Here is an 18212-nt window from a genome sequence, read left to right as displayed (position 1 = left end):
AGACAGATCTCAGACTGAAATCATGTTTTAATGGAAAATATATTTACCTCCCATGGTGACTTTGAAAGTGGATAGTAATGACAGTAAGATACATTGTTGCAATTATGTCAACTTTCCAAAAATGCATTACACATTTATGTGTAACAAAGTCTGTTTTTCTGTCAATGAATGATTCAATAGCAAAGAAAAGGGAGGGAGGATTTTTTAGTTAAATACACTGGCAGTTAGTGCCAGTCCAAATTTCTGAGAATCATGGAGTTTAGCTGCCACTAACTGATTCTTTGTTTCTCAAACTCCACAACATAATTTATTTATAAGTGGAATACTTTATTGGATCTAAGAAAAGTTATATGCCCTGTTGAGTATACTGTAAACAATACCAAAGATTTGTGTGTTAATTAGTGAAAATGCTATGGTTTTGGAGTAAGTCAAGGTATGATATTGACATGTCCTTAGTGCAGAATTAGTTATTTCACTCTTTTTGAACACTAATGTTTTCTAACTCCCAGGTTGCCCCACATCACTCTGACCACAGATACTTAGGTTTGCATAGTAATAATGAAAGATAATGAAAAGATAATGAAAGATAAACAAGCCAGGTGGTCTAATTAAAATTACAGCCACATTTAAGACCAAATACACATCACACTGTATAATAAGATCTAATTTGGCACACTCCCTCAAGTTCAAGAGCCCATTAATAATATACTGAAGTCTGGCTACCAAAAATATAAAGTTTAAGAAACAACAACAACAAAAAAAAAATGTTTTATATGTTGAACTGAAAGGAAGAAAAATTCTCCAAAACCCCTAGAAAAAGAGTTCATTAAAAATAAAATTGGGGCTGGGGATATGGCACGGTGGTAGAGCACTTGCCTAGCATACATGAGGCACTGGGTTCCACCCTCAGCACCAGATAAAAAATAAAATAAAACAAAATAAAAGTATTATGTTCACTAACAACTAAAAATATATATTTTAAAAAGAATACTTCATAATAAGGTACTTGCACTACTTGTAAAGCAGTAAAATATTAGAGGTGGATCCATTTTTAAAAATTTGGTTAACAATGGAAAAGATAATAGGATATGTATCTTATGAGCATTTTATATTATGGTTCAAAATATAATTTTGTTTAAACATTAGTTTTAATGTTTCCAGCATTAGTTGTTTTTATTAATATTAGATGTTGGTAATTGACATTCTTAATTAAAGGATTTAATTATCTATGCTCAAATAATTTAAAAGCGACATTAACTTGTTGTCATTTATTTTGACATACATTTTTTTTAAGAATTCAAGGATTGTGACAATGATCCAAACCAATTTTCCAAAAATACTCTCCGAACTAATATTTGTTGGCAATGAAGGTGGTATGGTAAAGGTGTGAGATTTCTTGGTAACCCTGAAATTCAAAATGTATGCCTATATTAACCTGTTTAATTTTTCGTAATTGTTCTTCTAGAATTAGTGTTCTTCTAGAATTATTTGTTCTTCTTGAATTATTTACTACCAAAGGAACACACAAGGTATAGCTTATTCTATGTCCAAATTTTGTTTTGTGTAGGGATTAAGGCAACTGTCTTCAGTATCACAGACTATTGATTTCATGGAACCAATGTGGGATACTTATTTATTTATCCATGTATATGCTCATTTGTCAAATAATTATTGAGCATCTATTAAAATCAACAAATATTTTAACTCCTAGATATGTAAAAACAACTCATATAAACATTCTTCTACAAATGAAAATATGGTAAAATTGTTATTGAAAAACTCTGATTTTATGACAAAACACCTAGATTTTCCTATAATCAAAATTTCTAAACACATAATAATAAATCATTCTGTTCTTTTTCATGATTAAATATTCAGATAAGTTAAAAAATATTGGCTTATAAATCTTTTGATCATTAGTAATGATAACTGAGTTCTCATTTTTTTTACTTTCAACAAATTACCAAAGACTTATATATAATTTTATATTCAGTCTTAGATTGAGTTATCTCTTTCTCTCTATATATATACAGATATATCTATTTGCTATATATTATAAAATAAAATAATTTTAGATTTAGGATTGAGGATTAAGGATGTCTTCTTATCTAGTTCAGGTATCAATGTATGTACTTAACTGTCTATAATTTATATCAATAGTGTATTCATAGATATGTACATACAAACTATGAAAACAATAAAATTAATTCCATAAAATGTTCAATGATTTCATTCACATTGTGAAGTTTACAAATACATATAGACAAACACATAAACTCAGATATTTATTAAATAATTTTCACTAGACATATTTATAAGAAAATGAATCACTTCTCATTTATTACAGGTCTTTTGATCCAATGAATACATAAAGGGATGGAAGGATAGACTGATGCCTGAAATCATTCAGAACTCCTTTATTAATCATGATCAATACTTACCTCTGAAGTTTATTTGAAGAATAAAATCATACAAAGCTAATAAATTTTCAAAACGTTTTGATAGAACAAATGGCTGAATTTTGGACCTTGCCTCTAGGCAAGTAAGTATAACCAATGTTACATATGTTCAACAATAACAAAACAATATGCAGAATGACAAGTAAGAAATAAAATGAATCAATGTGTGGCGAGGACCTCTAATGTAAGGGTGCTATCTGTCTTCCCCTCAACGGTTCTCTCAGTAGATAGTGCTGAGTATGTAGCACATGATAGTTATTCACTAAATATATATCTAGTCACTATCAAAGCATCTCATCCATTATGGTTATTCAAGGTAGAATTGGGGCCTTATTTATTAATCCAATCAACTTCCTTACATGTGTCAATGATTCTTTTACTGGAGACTCTTAAAATGTAAATGGACTTTATTTAGTCTGTTACCTTTTTTTTCAATTTTCCTAAGCACTAAGCAGCACTCTTGTTAGTTTTTGCCACACACTTAAAAGAGTTTAATCATTACAATAGGTTATATAGTGTTAATATATCCATATTATCCCTTTTAAATAAATTAATAGATTGGCTAAGTACTGCTATGCCCTCCTTTCAGTCGGGACTTGAAATTGTACACTTGGACAATTGCCAAGGTAACACATGCCAAATTTCTTTCCTTCCTCCAAATATAGTTTTGCCTAGTAATCCATCCAGTCTTGTAAAAAAAGAAATCAGTGATTGTTCTGAAGAAATTTTTTTTTAAAAAAGTTTGTATTGTTCTGTTTCTCAAGATTTCACTGAAGCCTCCTTACCTATACATTTAATTCTGAATTCCTATAAAAGATTAATAAATTTGCCCAACTGAAACACTTTTGTTTTGAACAAACAGTTTGAACTCAACTTAAAATTACCTGTGGGTTTTTTCCTCGTTGCTATGTTTATAAACATCATTTTAATGCTCAAGATTACCTAGTTTACAAGCCTAAAATTTTTTGGAAACTTCGAATACTATTACTACTTATTAGTAGCATCAATTACTTCACATACTCAGAGATGAGCCATCTAATTCCCACCAAATCCATATCGAACCTTCTCTACCTGCTGTCTGCTTCACCTGTGATTGGCAATGTTGTTTTTCCAGTGAAATGCTTAATCAAGTTATTGGAGTAATTCTCCATCCTACCTATTCTTACAAATCTCATATTCATGTGGTTGGATTTGTTTTATTTTTAAAATACACTGTTAATAGTTCAGATATGTGGTGGCACCCAAAGTTCATGTGTAAGACAATGTGAAATTATTAGATTTCAGAGGTTGAATGATTGTATTATGACAGGCATGATTTAAACAGTGGGTTAATCCAGTTATATGGATTAACTGGATGGTAACTATAGACTGGTAGGGTGTGGTCAGAAGGTTGTGCCCTTGGAGTATATATTTTGTCCTTGGTGAAGGAAGCTCAGCACTCTCTCTGCTTCCTGGTTGCCATGTTCTGAGCTGCTTTCCTTTGCTTGCCCTTCTGCTGTGATGTTCTGCCTCACTTCCTTGGACATATGGACTGAACCTCTGAAACTGTGGCCCAACTTTTCCTCCCCTGCATTGTCCTTGTCAGAATTTTTGGTCACATTGACAGTAAAACTGATTAGAATATGTAAAGAATCTTGCAACTTCCTGGTGCGAGGCAACAACTTCCTTGTCTGATATTCAAATCAAATATCTTGCTAGGTGGACTCTCATTTCATTTTGATGCAGGTACACACTACTGTCAGAAATGAGGTCAGAAGACTTGTTCACAGTGAATTTACTCAGTGGCTGTTGCTTTCTCATAAACTCTTTTAGTCAAAGTTGAGTACAAAATTCTAACAATGGCCTCAATTCTTCCCTGTGACTCTTTTTCTTTTTTTTCTTTTTTTCCTCACATTTGCTCCACTCCAGCAGCTCTATTATTATTTCCTACCTCTGTGTGTTTACAGTGACAGCTTCTTCTTCCTCCTTTCATTTCCTTGCCTTTTTTAAGTTCTTGATCAAAAAGTTTGATCATTGTACTGTCATGTGTAACTAATAATAATAATAAAAATGTTTGTTTCCAATTGAGGTCACCTGATCCAGTTTATTTCAAATTAAATGTATAGTATTTCCCCAGCCTGTCTCAACCATGTATTTGTTTTCTTCCTAACACTTCAACATTCTTAACATTTTAATGAATTATTGTATACTATGATATTTTCTGTCTCTCCCAAACAGAATGGTAAAATTCATGATAGCATGGTTGTCTAACTTTTCTTCATTATTATGCCCCACTTACATCTGACTAGGTGCTCAATAAACAATTTTTGGACAAATTAAAACATATTTACTATTAGATTCATTACCCATTTTATTTAATTTCACTCATTCATTTACAATATTTATTTTTAAATATGTGCATATATGTATTATGTGCTTGTAATATTTTGATCCTCAGGTAGTGAACTGCTAAAAGTTGTAGGAAGTGTTTTAAGGATTTCTTTGTTTATTTTTTGGCTACAATTTTTCTCCTAGAATCCAGCTGTGCTGGATCACCATTGAATAATATTCAGGAAATAAGAATTTTGATTAATTAGTTTAGGAAGTTATAAATAAATATTTAAGGGCATTAAAATCTGAGAAAGGCAAAATACTATTTTCACTGAAATTTTATTACAAATAGGTTTGGGATATTTGTGAAAATCCACTGACTATGGTAATAGGAATCAAAATAAGCTAAAATATGTGTTAGCAATTAGAGAATGATAGTCTTTTCAGATTCTGTTCTGATAAGTTTGAGTCTGGGTCACAGTTTGTGGGAACTTCATAGTCTAATACTGTGGAAAGACTGAGTTGAAGGGGAACTATTCCTTACAGAAAGTTTTGAAAAAGACTATAATGCCATGATGTTAGATCACAAGAAAAACTTTTCTAGAAAAAGCTTCACTATTTGAGATTATTTTCTTTTTGTATTTTTTTTTTTTGCTTATTATTTCCAGGTCATAAGGGTGAAATTAGCATTTTTAATAAGTTTCACTTTTTGATATTATCAAGATATACCAAGTATTAATATCCAATGACAGTTCTCAAACTCATGATCCACAAACTTTGGAGACTAACTTCATGAATCTACAGCAAAACCAAGGAAGTGAGGTGAGATAATTGATAAGAATGAGCATGAAGCCAAAAGACATGGTGTTGATTTAAAAATAAAGTAAAATGAAAGAATATATTTTAAATTCCAGCTCCTATAAAGTAAGTAAAATTTTATGTAAATTAGGTAAATTCTGAAATATTGCATTTATTTTATACTTTTCAGACTCTTTTTATGCATATTACAATTTGCACATGGGCCTCCTGAAAAATCTCATTAATTCTTTAAGTCTTAATATATAGTACTTACCTCCTTGCCATATTTTCTACTTATTTACAGATTTTGTTACTGATAAATGAAACAAAGATGGAAAATGTTACTTTTCACAAATATAAGAAATAATAATAACAATGACAACAACAACAAATAGTAAAAGGGGCAAACAAAAATCATTCATACCATCATATTTTTTCATTCATTATAAAGAGAACCAATCTAAAGCATCCATGAGTTAATTCAATGGATAGTTTTTAATTAAAGGATTTATATAGGAAAGGATTAAAGATTAACAAGAGCACAAAAGAAGTGGTAGACCATTTGTGAAAATTTTTCCAGCTGTGGAATTATCCTCAATTTGGAACATGACATTTACAACTCCACAGGAAGGATAACACAGCTACTTCATTCCCAAATTTATCTGAGCAAACCTCCCACACAATGTAAAATAATTAGAAACAGGCCTAAGACTCTTGCTATGTTATATTCTTTGTCTCTATTTTACAATCAAAAGGATTTTAAATGAGTTTTGTTCACAATATGTACAATCTGTGCCACTGTTACAATTTGCCTTTATTTTGATAAATAATGATTCATTTTAAATGAATTTCTCCTTAGTGATTTTGTTAACATCAGTGCATCTTAAAAAAACAAAAACAAACAAACAAACAAAAGCCAAAGTCAATGATTGTTTCTACTTTTGGAATGTTCTACTTTTCTTTTAGAAAAGTAAGATTTTAGCACAGTAAATTCATGAGTGAGAAATTATCATCACTTGAATACATAATTAAATTTCATATTTCTATTTCCTCAAGGTGCTACATTTCTTTTAGTCATAACTTGGCTTCATTTGCAGTTACAGTGAGCATTCAAAGGCTTTATTGACATCAGTGGTTCCGATGTATGAGTGTTACACTCTGTTGATGGGTCTATATAATTTAGATTAAGAAAATTCTTAGATTTTTTAGGTTACATTTGGTTAAGGGCTTAAATTTGATAAAACTATAGTTCCCATAGTGCCTTGGGCATCTAAATAGGTATTACATAAATTCTTGTTGAGTGATTGATTAATGTTGGCATTCCAAAAAAAATTGTTTTCTAATTTTGGCACTATGGAACCTTCCCCACCTTCAACCAAAAAGGCAGCATGTTTCATTCATATTTGAAAAAGCATATTTTAGAAATGTCACAGTAACCTTTTAAGATGACAGTCTCTGACTAGGAATTCTTGACAGCATCTATGCACAATTATGCCAGCTATATATCGAAACTTTCTTACATCATCTTCCCAAAAGTGATAGCCTGAACAGACAGCATGAAGATGATTTCATGAAAGAAAACACAAACTTGATGTACTCTTTAATAAGTTTTATTTTTTAGATAGGAATAGAAAAGTTAACTTTAATTTAGGAGTATCTTTAGTGTAAAACTGGATGACTTAAGTTATTTTAAGAAAAATATTTTATACCTTCACTCTCCTATCACATTGAAATCCTTGTCCATTTCTAATATAGAATATTTAGCACAATCAATTTTGATATGTTTTTTAATATAAATATTTCAATTTTGTTAAAAATGCAAGAAAAATACACACAAACTCAAGGATATTCTCCAAATCATTTAGAACAAAACAAGGCATCTTTGTATTGGTAGAGTAAAATATTTAAAACATCAATAAAAAAACAATATTTTTTGAGGTTACATGGAAAACTGATATATAGGGTTTTATGACTATCTTTTGTAAGATACTAGAAAAGAATAAGATTATATAGATTATGATGTTAATGACTTTTATTTGCCTCCTGTATGCCAGGATTACTAATTATTTTAAAACATTAATACATTTAATTGTCATAAATGACTCTGAGGTAATCACTATTGTTCTCTCCCTTTTATCTGTGGGGAAAATCCAAGAACAGTCAGGTTAAATAAAATTACACAAAATTCTACTCCTAGTTCGAAATAAAAGTCTTAGTTTTAAGGTTAAAACTCTTACACTCATAATATCTAGTAGGAAGACTAAAATATATATCTCTCTATATAGCTATAGATAAATAATAGGTATATATTTATAGATATCCAGGGTAGTAATGATAGTAAAAACATTTATATCAGCAGTGCTGATAAAGCAAATGAAGTTTTTGTGTAAAAAAGAATGTTAACCATACATAGAGCCAACACCCCTATAATATAACCATCATAAAGAGGCTTTAAAAAATCTATTAGACAATTTCTTTTCTCTCAGAAATATATGATGAGTATAATTAGAATAAATGTAATTTTCCAAATATAGTTTTAATTGCATCTCATTGGAAAAAGTAAAAACAAAAATGAGTCTGGATAAATTTACAAACTTATGCAAGTTGAAGTAAAAGTAATTATGTATTAATGAGAAAAATACTGACAAATAATGCTTTTGTTTCCATTATTTGTTTTATTAAACAGTTAACATTTGCCCCTCACCAATTAAGCATCCGTTTACCAGAGTGTATCTTAGAATTTTAATATCACAATAATATAATAATTTCAATGTAGTCAATTTTATTCTTAGACTAGACAATGTGATGAGGAGTTTTAAGTTTATTATTTAAAATAGTATTCAAACTTCTCCGGGCTCATATCTCATCAGGATGGTGATTGATTTTATGTCCATGCTTAGTGTTTCAAGATACCTCTCAACAGTGTATATCAAGACTTAGGGGAAAGTATTAGTCATGTTTTGCCAATAATAATGCTGCATAACAACCAATGCCCATTTTTAATAGCTTATAAGTATTAAAATTGTTCTTATGAATCTACAGTTCTGCTTTTGACCTATAGTTTTTTTATTTATAGTTTTATATTAAAATGAGTAAAATTTACAATGCTAGAATAACAATATTTATTTCCTGCATATCTTGTATAATTAGACACTGAAGTTAAGATTTTTATAAATTGTGTTATTTTCTATGATTTAAATCCTTATTTTTAGAATATTTGTACTGTATTATCATTAAGACTTGTATATTATTGGCATATTAAAGTCTTCTATCAGTATTATGTTTGTATTTTTCTTTTCATTTCCTATATTTTTTGAATTGAGCAATTACTCTTTTCTATATAGACAATCATAGCTGATATATCTTCATTATAAATCCGTTTAGTATTATATTACTTCTTTGTTTCACTTAATTTTTAACTCAGATTTGCCTATTATCAAGTTGTCAACTTCTTTCTTATCATTTTCATGTACAGGACTATTTTTCCTATGACATTGTTGGCAGCCTTAATCACCTTGATTTAGTGTGTCTTTGATATACAGAATTGCTAGTGTGGGTTACTGTTAGCAAGTCTGAATTGATGATATGCTCATTCCTAAAGCTAACAGGTAGTGACCAATACTTGGGCTTTATTAATTAAAAATAGTATTTTTTAACCATGCTTTGGAAGTCGTTTCATAGAAGGATGTATAACTGTGTTAGCATTTTTTTTAAAGAAAAATAATTAGATTCTTGATTTGTATCAAGTTTCAAGAGAGACTATGCAGTTTGGGGGGTGATGGATGTAATTATCAACGTCATATGTAGAATTAGATTGTGTCCATGACCAGCTCACCATTGGAGACCTCCATCATGAGAAAGTAGTCTGTCCCCTGCTAAGGAACTTTGTATGATGTCAGCAGTTGTTTCAGGTATAAATGTTATGAGTTTCTCAAGGATTTGTAAACTAAAATATCTTACACCTGAGATTTAGGTTGTTACAGGAGGGCATCCTTTGCTTGTAATAAAATGGCTTTATGACAGTAAACACTTTGAGTTTTATAAATTATTCTGCAGTGAATAAAAAAATATAAAACTTTGTTAATGAAACAAAAGCATTATGAATTCATTTGAACCAAATACATCCATTCACATTTATTGATATGAAACATTTCTTTAGTCTCTGATCATATTATGTTATAATTAATGTATACAATTATACATGTATTTCTATAAATATCACAGCATATACATGTATATATATATATATATATATATATATATATATATACATATATATGAATGTATGTGTTACATATATTATGTTACTGTGATTATAGTAAGCGTTGGTTTAATTCTTCATATGCAGTGTATTGTTTTCCATTTAAATTATACTTAGCAGCTAGAAATGTTTATCATTTTGTTATACTGAATACCTTTGTTTGTTTTATAGAACACTTTACTTGCTGGAATATTGACTTTAGTAGTATCTTTGGGCCCTCACCTACTACATATACAAAATTTATTGACTTCCCCTTTTGTTTCACTTCTCCCATAATTTACTTCCAACTTTTCTATGTTGTCAAAAAAATATAATGTGTATGTGCTGTGGTTTAATTTTATGCATCAACCCGACTGGGCTAAGGCATACACAGACCTGGTAAAGTCTGTGTCTAGATGCCTCTTTGAAGGAGTTTTTAAAAGAGGTAAGCATTTTAATGGGTAAGATGAGTGAAGATCACTCTCTCCAGTGTGGGTGAGCATTATGAAACTCACTGAGGGCCTAAAGAGAAAAAGCCAGAGAAAAAATGATTTGTTCTTATTTCAGCTGGTATATCCATCTTTCCCTTATCCTCAAACATTGTTTCCCTTATTTCTTAGGCCTTCAGATTCAAGGTAAATTACATAAATAGCATCCTGGAGGTAACATTTTGCATTATGTAGATGGTGGGAATTCCCAGCCTATGTAATTAAATGAAGCTGTGTAATAAATCTCAGAGACTCTGCCTCTTTTTATATTTTTGTCTGTCCACTATCTAGATAGAGAGAGAAAGAGAGAGACAGAGACAGGGATAGAAAATTACGGGCAGTGGACTCTTGTTTTATTCCCAGTTACACTATTAAATATACTGATTCATATTCTTTTAAATTTTTTTCAGCTTTTGCCAGTTATCTCATGTTTGGATGAAGCTTCTATTCTACTAAAATAATAAAGACACACTCACAAGAAGTCTTTGGGTTTTTCCATTTTCAAAATGTATTTTTTTAAGAGAGAGAGAAGAGAGAAAGAGAGAGAGAGAGAGAGAGAGAGAAAGAGAAAGAGAGAGAGAGAATTTTAATATTTTTTAGTTCTTGGCAGACACAACATCTCTGTTTGTATGTGGTACTGAGGAGCGAATCTGGGCTGCACGCATGCCAGGCGAGTGCACTACCACTTGAGCCACATCCCCAGCCCCAAAATGTATTTTTGAAACTTTCAGAATTAAATGAAAATATTGCTAAATAGAAAACTATGGTTTGAATATGATATGTCCCCCGAATTTCCAAAATTTTTAAAAATTTCTATTGCCTGATTTCTTTTTTTTTTTGGTAGATACTATTTGAATAATCTTAAGCTGGCCTAATTTTACAAACTTTTAAGTAATATGATTTTTGCTTAGAGTTTCCAGAATTTTTTTTCATTGTCTCAAATTCTATAACTTTAATTAAATTATATCTCACATAGCCTAAGTTTCTCAAGGAATATGGTGGGAAATAACTTATTTAATATTTGGAAATCATTTCTAAAAAACTCTAGCATAAGAGTTTTACATATTCTTTCTATTTCTTTGCATTTTTAAAATTCTCCTTATTTATATAAATTTTGTGTATTTTTTTGTTGTAGTTTAGTCTTTCTTAGTAAATCTGTTATCAGATTTAATTCTAATTTCTTTTCACTTAGCAATTTTATTTTATACTTTTTTTCCTGATTTACCAGTGTATAATCATATCTATTAGCATTTATTCCTATTTTGGATATTTATTCCTATTTTCTGGATATCTGACAATATGGATTTTTTTATTACTTTTTAAAATCTTCAACTATTTATCTTCAATATTCACTTCAAGTAATACCAATAAAATATACTTTTTTGTTTATGGGTTTGTGTATTTTCTATATAATAATTATCTGCTATAATACTTTGCTTTTCATTTCTTTTATATCAGAGGCCTATTTAAATTTTGTATATTTCTAACTTTAGGCATAACAGGTGAATAATTTTATTAGTTTTTTGTGCCTCCTGCTGAAGTTTACCACAAATTCCTTAGCTTAAAACAGTAAAAGCTTATTTTCTTACAGTTCAGTAATTCAGAAGTCTGACACAGTTCTCACTGGGTAAAATCAGGGTGAACACCAGCTAAATTACTTTTTGGCAGCTTCAGGGGAGAATCTGTTGCCATTCTTTGTTCTGTTTCTATATTCCATTTGCATTTCTTAGTCATTACTCCCTTCTATACCATCAAATCCATCTGTGGTGCACTTAGTCTGGCTTATATCATACCTGATACTTCCTCTCCATTTGCATTGCAATCTTAAGTCATTACTCCATACTATCCCTTCAAATTCGTCTGCATGCTAGGCAAGTCCCCACCACAAGTAATCCCTACTCATTTTTTAAAAAAAAATATTTAAGACAGTGTCTCTCTAAAGTGAAACTTAGGATCCTCCTGCTTCAGCCTCCAGAGTAGCTGGGATTACAGGTGTGTACCTGTCTGTTTCTGTCATTTATAGGCCACTCAGTTTGTGTTTCTTTTAGCAGCTTCAAAGAATAAGCTATGGTCAATACAAATATTGAAAGCAATTCTTGAGCACTGAAAGTGTCACCACCTAAGATTAGTGTCTGCCTTACTGAAACGTAAAGATGCAGGAAGCTTGTTTGTTCTTTGTAGACCCTCCTCTTTTCCCCACTTCCATAAAGAGTGCTCCTTCATTCAGTTTGGAATTATTGCTAACAATATTTGCCAACACTGATAATAAAGGAGAGGAGTGAAGAACAGCGGTCTGAGTATCCTCAAATGGATTCAGGTATTTGCTCTTGAGTAAAGCTGCTGAGGCTTTGGTCGGAGTTTCTACTATCTCATTCAAGTTTGCCTACAGATATCACCCAACATATAATAAGCACCTTGTACATATGGTCAAATACATATTATTTTAACAATAATTGGAAAGAGAACTCCCAATCCTCTTTTTCAGACTTTCAGAAATCTTTTTAGTTTGCAAGATGTGGTCATTTCTGCTATTGCAGTTGCTGCTGATACCTCAGTGAGGACTAACATTGTTCATAGAACCAATAATAAAGAATTACATTGTAGTTTTGCTTAACACAGTAAGAACTCCAAAATGGAGAGCAACACAATAGCAGTATTTGATGGACAAATAACATAAAATGAAGGAGTTAGTCATAAAAAAATATAGGAATTCTTTCTTTTTATCCTCCCATGCACACAAAAATAATACAACCTTTGATGAATAGTGTTTGTGAGAGTTCTAATAATGTAATGGCAGTTTTAGATTTTTCCTGTATTCTTGGTCCTTACACAAATCTGGGAAAAAATGCCATATATTTGAACTATGATTTTTGGGGGTCTTTTTTTGTTGTTGCCATTATATGTTTTTTCTCTTCCATGATTTTGAATAAGGGTAAAATGTATAAATAAAGTTTACTTTAAAATGTTTTTTCTCTGCCATGATTTTGAATAAGGGTAAAATATATAAATAAAGTTCACTTTAAATGAATTTTGCTCGTTGATAAACTAAAATAAATACAGATTTTCTTCTCATCTATATTGTGTGCATGTGTGTGTGCGCCATAAGCTCAAAGGTCAAACAAAGAAAGGAAGGTTTCTCCCCTTACTTAAAATTTTCTTTTTTTTTACTACCTGTCTGGGAATATTTTCATCTCTAACATCTTTTATGTTTTATTTCCTATCAAAACAGAACTCAGTAAAAAAAGTATCTGTTAGTCTTTTATGCTTCCAAGTGAATTAAAGGCAATAAGTATGCTCCCCAAGGAATTGCATTTTGAGTCTTGAAAAAAAAGTGAATTAACTGGTCCAATTAGCATGATTCTGTTGAGCAACAGCATTGGAAGAGGGAGGTGCTTATTATATTCTGGGTGATATCTTTAGGCAAGGGTAATGCAAACTTGAATAAGATTGTAGAAATTTATAAAGAGATACGAGATTTTCCATCAGGAAGTAGAAAAACATTGTTCTGGTGAAAGTTTAAAAAAGTGTGGTACTAGCCTACTATAAAGTGTTTGTAAGAAATGTTAATTCACACATATAATTTATGTTTTTTCTTTTCTATTTGTCTCTGGCATTTCATTCATGCTATCCAATGTAATTTCTTTTCATGTGAGACTCTCATAATTGTGCACATATCAGAAAAGCCCTTGATATATATGTATATATATATATTTTTTTTTTTCTTTTTTGGGGGGGCTATCTCTCTGTTTATAATATTTGTCTTCTTGAGAATCTTGAAGAAGGAATGTGAGCTTTCAAAACTAAAATCTTTCATGTTGTTTCTTCATTAACTCCTGAGACCTATCAAATTCTTCCTTCATGAGAGATCTTTAATACATATATTTAGATATTTATTATTTAATATATTAAATATTTAATGTGTACGAATATATATTTACATAAATGTATATTTAGATAAGTATACAAATATGTACATATATGCACACATTTATATATATAAAATTTGTAATTAATATACACATATATTTTTTTGGGGGGGTACTGGGATTTTACCCAGGGGTGCTTAATCACTGAACTACATCCCCTTTTTTATATTTTACTTAGAGACAGGATCTTGCTGATTTGCTAAGTAACTCACTAATCTTCTGAGGCTGGCTTTGAATTTGATTCCCCTGCCTCAGCCCCCCAAATTGCTGGGATTATAGGCGTGCACCACCATGCCCATTAAGTAGCCCTCTATCTTAACATTTACCAAAATCATTGTGATTTATTGTAATTTTTTATTTAATTATTTTATTTTCTTTCACATGAATCAGAGACAACTGAAAACTAGGAGTCACATATTCTTTACCTTTTTTAAATCAAGGATCAAGAAACAAGTTGTATGAAACTTTTTCAAGTTATAATTAATATTTTATAATGTTTTCTGTCTCTTTTGTGGGTTCCTTTACAGTTTGTCAACATTATTACAATATATTATATTATTTTAGGATTTTTCAACCATTTTTTTGGAAAATGTACTCAATGCATATTTATTAATCTTTAAAATTAGAGTAAGATTCTATTGTATTCTACATTCTTTGATAATTTTAATATTTTATATAAATGATATCTCAATTAAAATTAAGTTGAAAATGGGAGCAGGTATCAATCAGATATCCCAACTTGGGTGAATTTGTTTGAATGCCTTGAGTCAAAGCAGAAACTTTGTGTTTGCTAAATAATCTTGATAATTCTCAAAGTTTGCTTTCCTTGTTTACTATCACTTTTCTTAGCTTCTCTGTTTTCCTCCAGGACCTCATAGAAATAAGTATAAACCACAAAGTTATTCATAGCTATTATTTCTGTCTTTGCATGTTACAAAATTCAATAAAGGTTATGAACTCAAACCACACACACACACACACACACACACACACACACACACACACACACACACATTGATTAAAGAATATTTGTGCTGTCATCATATACATCTTGTCTTTAATCCAACTGTGACAAAAGAAACTGCCTATTGTGCAAAAAGAAGAGATTAAAGTTCAGATATATGTGGTTTTTGGTTTGTTTGTTTTTCAGTTTAAAAAAGAGAGACAAACTTATTTAAGCATTGGGGTTCATTATATAATAGGAAAAATGTGTTCCTTAAGCTCAATTAAGTATTTAATTTTATATCCTCCCTTATCCTTGCATCAATATATATGTCCCTTTCCTTTAAACCAAAACACAACTTTTAGTATATCTTGTCCTCTGAATAATTGCAGTGATGTCAAATCCTTTCCATGTGTTCCTGTGTACTGGCTATATTTTCAGTATTCTGACTGCCAAGACGACTTTACTCATTCCTCACAGGACACCTGGAAGTAGATAATTCCTTCACAGACACAGAAACTGAGATCAGAAAAAGAAAGTATCTTGCTGGAGGTAACATATCTGGATAGTGGTACAGCTAATTTAAACCAAGAGCATCAAAATACAGAGCTCTGTCTTAAATCAAGTGCTAGGCTTCCTCCAGTGCTGTGCATGCAATCATGTGATCATTGTTTGATCCTGAACCCACTATTCATTGTTTTTCTGTGATTTTCTTTGAAATCTGGAGCACTGCACCACTGAGCTACATCCACAGTTTGTTTTATATCTTGAGACAGGGTCTCACTAAATTGCCCAGGCTGGCTTCAAACCTGTGGTACTCCTACCTCAGTCTCCCAAGTAGCTGGGATTACAGGCATGCGCCACCATGTGCAGCTCTGGGCCCACATTTTTCTGGTATTAATATAGGTTAATATTTGGATGCTAATAACATCAAATAAAATGCTTCCTTATATGCAATTAATGATTCACTTGATGGTCTTGATAAGTGAACTTAACAGATGGTTCATAAATGAGATTTGACTGTCAAAATTTCTTAATTGGTGCTTCCTTTGTGACTGATTTAACTGCTGTAACAATTAAAAGAGATTTTCCTTTCCCATCTCACAGATACTATCAAATGATTTATTGCTACACACAGTTTTTTTAGTGTGAAAACTTTTCTAATATATTTGATGAATTGGACCTAGGAAAAAGCATCTCTCTTAAACTATCTTTTTTTTTTTTTTGAATCAATGGTGTATAGTATAAAGCTCAGAGAGAAGTTTAGGCTCCACTGGGACTACTCAGCTCTTTGCATTGAGTAGTCTTCCTTACTACACTGCCAGTTCATCTCTGGATGATTTAAGAGATTAAAAAGCTTGTATCAGGAGAAAGAAACCGAAAGCAAAACAAGATAAATAGCAATTCACTTTTAAGCCAAGAGTATCCATCCCCTGCTTTTTTTCCATTTGTTTGTCCACTGCTATATTATGTATTTGTTTGAAATGAGAGAGAAAACTCTGTTATCTCCTGCTATTTTTAATAGGGAGTCATTTGGAAATAGAATGCAATTTCAGATTCACATTTATGAGGGTGGAGAAGCAGCTCCTCAATTTCCCATGGTGGTTAACAGTACAGGCACTATTATAACTCAAGAACATCAACTCCAAAGCTCAAGTTTGAGGCTATTTTCTGAATTGCCCAATTCTTGAGTTCTTTCAAACTTGTTTTCTGCTATAATACTGAAGCTTGATATTTTAAAATAAATTCAAATATTTGTCCTAAAATAACAACTCATTCTAAAACATGGTGGGTAAAATAAACACAAGCAAAACATATATAAATAAAGATATTCTTTTTGATTTTGGTTTTCATGCCCTAAATTTCAGCATTTAATCGATAGAATATTTTTTTTTCAGGTAGGGTCTTGCTATGTTGTTCAGTCTGGCCTTAGGCACCTCGAGTTCAATCGATCCTACTGTTTCAGCTTCACAAGTCATTAGGGTATGGGTCCAGCTCAAATGATCTTTTTAAAATATAAATCTGACTATGTTGTTATTCTTTAATAGACTAAAATCATTCCCCATTAGACCTAAATATATTTAAGATGTTTATCAATATGTCCAAGGAACAATTTGAAAAAAAAAATTAAAACACTTACCTGTAACACGACTACATTTAGTAAGATTCAAAAGACAGATATTGTGAAATCCAAGGGATGATACCACACAACCAAGATTTGACCTGCATGTTCATATTTTGTCAATGTCTGGTCTACCCCAACATCACATTAGATTTAAAGGAAAGTTACTTTCCAATTTCTAGGTAGAAAAAAATTAGACAAATCAATTAAGTTAGGGCTGTGTTATCCTCCTAACTATGGCAGGTGTTGTTCACAATTTGAACAACTGCGTTGCCAACAGTAAAAGTGTCAGTGAAGTCGGGTTGCAAAATCAGGCAAAAGCTATACCTGCAAGCTTCAGTAATTCAATACATAAGGGCAAGCACCTGTCTGCTTTGTTAGGTCATATAGTATAGCTTTACCTTTGTATTAAATATATCATTTGAGAAGCTCCAGTCATGTTATCTCCATCATATTTCTTGAAGACTCTGTAATGTTCTCCTACCTTATATCTTTATAGCTGTTGCTTTCTCTACCCAGAAAGATAATTTCCTAAATATTTGTCTAACTCATTTGCAGTTTTCTTCAGAGTTATGCTCCAGGTCATCTCTTTAGAGAGAACATCTTTGTTAGAACTTCTTTTTTCAATAAACAGCAATTTCCACTATTTTTGTTCTTTCTGATTCGCATTCACTCATTGCACTTTTTATCACCCTATAATATGGTATACATTTGATGGCTCCTTGATTGTTTTTTATCTATTTTGTTTTTATTAGATAAAATTTAATTAAAACCTAGGTTTTTGATCTATGTTATTTTGCATATATATCTGAGGAATCTGAGGGCAAGGCTGGCTAATAACAATTGGACTAAGGAATAAATGAGTCCAGGCAGTTTCCAATGCCCTGCACTGAAGAGACACATCCTTCTGAGGTGTAGAGATCAGA

The 18212-nt window shown here is 31.0% G+C and overlaps 1 protein-coding gene across 1 annotated transcript in view; it reads left to right on the top strand.

The window, feature by feature from the left end:
- Positions 1 to 18212, top strand: part of LOC143386213 (cadherin-10-like) — a 95321-nt gene that overhangs the window by 54988 nt on the left and 22121 nt on the right. The window contains 1 exon segment of the mRNA XM_077107989.1: positions 1466 to 1529. Within this exon segment, the coding sequence (XP_076964104.1) occupies positions 1466 to 1529 (64 nt within the window).

Source organism: Callospermophilus lateralis, unplaced genomic scaffold (assembly GCF_048772815.1).
Source record: "Callospermophilus lateralis isolate mCalLat2 unplaced genomic scaffold, mCalLat2.hap1 Scaffold_105, whole genome shotgun sequence".
NCBI lineage: Eukaryota > Metazoa > Chordata > Mammalia > Rodentia > Sciuridae > Callospermophilus > Callospermophilus lateralis.
This window is presented reverse-complemented; position numbering and strand designations above follow the sequence as displayed.